The sequence below is a fragment of the Chiloscyllium plagiosum genome, chromosome 51 (genome assembly GCF_004010195.1).
Source record: "Chiloscyllium plagiosum isolate BGI_BamShark_2017 chromosome 51, ASM401019v2, whole genome shotgun sequence".
Classification (NCBI taxonomy): Eukaryota; Metazoa; Chordata; class Chondrichthyes; order Orectolobiformes; family Hemiscylliidae; genus Chiloscyllium; species Chiloscyllium plagiosum.
Window position 1 is genome coordinate 3,007,683 of NC_057760.1, and position 1,783 is coordinate 3,009,465.

The 1,783-nt window shown below is 61.7% G+C and overlaps 2 protein-coding genes across 2 annotated transcripts in view; one reads left to right on the plus strand and one right to left on the minus strand.

The window, feature by feature from the left end:
• Positions 1-354, minus strand: part of LOC122544724 (zinc transporter ZIP1-like) — a 9,525-nt gene extending 9,171 nt beyond the window's left edge. Inside the window, exon 1 of the mRNA XM_043684023.1 lies at positions 30-354. Within this exon, the coding sequence (XP_043539958.1) occupies positions 30-204 (175 nt within the window). The 5' untranslated portion in view covers positions 205-354. The remainder of the gene's footprint in view (positions 1-29) is intronic.
• Positions 355-1,024: 670 nt separating this feature from the next.
• LOC122544725 (cyclic AMP-responsive element-binding protein 3-like protein 4) overlaps positions 1,025-1,783 on the plus strand; it is an 8,233-nt gene continuing 7,474 nt past the window's right edge. Inside the window, exon 1 of the mRNA XM_043684024.1 lies at positions 1,025-1,119. Within this exon, the coding sequence (XP_043539959.1) occupies positions 1,098-1,119 (22 nt within the window). The 5' untranslated portion in view covers positions 1,025-1,097. The remainder of the gene's footprint in view (positions 1,120-1,783) is intronic.

Sequence of the window (1,783 nt, forward strand, 5' to 3'; positions counted from 1 at the left end):
GAGTTGGGATTGTAACCGGCCGCTCTTACCCGCGCTCCCGGATCCTCCAGCCGCTCTCCGGAACACGCAGAGGGGCAGCAGGCCGCTGAGGGCGGTCAGCAGCAAGAGGAGGAACAGGGAGACCACCTTCACCTCCAGGCTCGGGCTCATGGCCTGAAGCAGGCCCGGCTCCAGCGGCTCCTTCCCAGGTCCGACTCCCCCCATCGGCCCAGGCACGGCGGTAGGGAATCCTCCAGCGGGACCGGAATGCAATAGGAACGGACAGGGCCGGTGCCAGCCCCGGGTCCTCTTCCCCTCAGTCGCCTCCCGCTAGGGCTGGAACGGCAAACCCCGGCCTGACACCATTCCCAGCCAATCAGCGACCGGAGCCGGGGTGGGTGACAGCCCGGTGCCCAATCAACGATAGGGACGTCTGTATGATTGACCCTGGACAGCCCAATTGGGAGAGGGGGAGTCAGAAGGCGGGGTTACGGTGCGAGGATCACCCAACGGCGTGGCGTATGGGCGGGGCGCATATGGACACCGCCCAATCGCTGTCGGGGTGTTAGGTGATTGGTCATTGGCATGGAGATAGTCCAATCCGACAGCCGGATCTCTGATTGATGTTTGGGTTATTCAATAGAAGACAAAAGTGCCTGTCATAGGCGTCACCTAATGGGCAGGACAGGGGCGGGGCCAGATCATTGGCGTGCGGATCGAACAATCGGAAAGATGTGGTAATGGCCCCTGCCTCCACGATGTGCCAATCAATGAAAGCCGCGAGGTTTGGGTGATGAGCGTGCGATCGGACCAATCGGCCGGAGGCGCTGTCCCCACCGCGAAGCGGTAACCCAATCAGTGGAAGGGGACGCACAAGGGAGGCGGGTGGTACCTGCCGCGGTGATGCCCCACCCAGTGAGTGGAGGGGGAAGAACGTGTTGTTAGGTGATTGGCGTGCTAATAGACCAATCGGAGGGAGGTGGGTTGCACCTGAGGCGAGTGGGGCGGGGAGTATGTGATTGGCGTCCGCGCGGACCAATAGGGGTGGGTTGGAGGTGGTGCCTGCCGCGGCGGTGACACAATCAGCGAAAGCGTTGGGGTTCGGCGTGCGGGTGGGCATGCGCAGTAATGGAGGTGGTGGTGAGTTGTCACCCTCGGGGCAGCTGGGGGGGGGGGGAGGAGGAGCAGGGCGCTCTGACAATGCACAGACGGATGGGTGTACCTGAGCGTAGCTATGGGCAGTGACTCCCTGGTTGGACAAGGAGGAGGAGGGGGGTAGGGCCTACACCAGGATGTCCACATCCTGAACCGTGCGGGGCCCTGCACCGTCTATGCCCGGCTCCCCAGGTCAGTGCAGGCCCACACTCTCTCTCTGTGTGTGTGTGTGTATGGGACTTGTAAAGCTCCCTCTACACTATCCCCCCCCCATCACCCACCCCTAGGACAGGGACCCCCCCCCCCTCACCCACCCCTAGGCCCGGGACAGCACGGGGTTAGATACGGAGTAAAGCTCCCTCTACACTGTCCCTGGGAGTGTTTGATGAGGGTCAGTGCAGAGGGAGCCTTACTCTGTATCTAACCCCGTGCTGTCCCTGTCCTGGGAGTGTTTGATGGGGGACAGTGTAGAGGGAGCCTTACTCTGTATCTAACCCCGTGCTGTCCCTGTCCTGGGAGTGTTTGATGGGGACAGTGTAGAGAGAGCTTTACTCTGTATCTAACCCCGTGCTGTCCCTGTCCCAGGGAGTGTTTGATGTGGGGACAGTGTAGAGGGAGCCTTACTCTGTATCTAACCCCTCTAACCCCG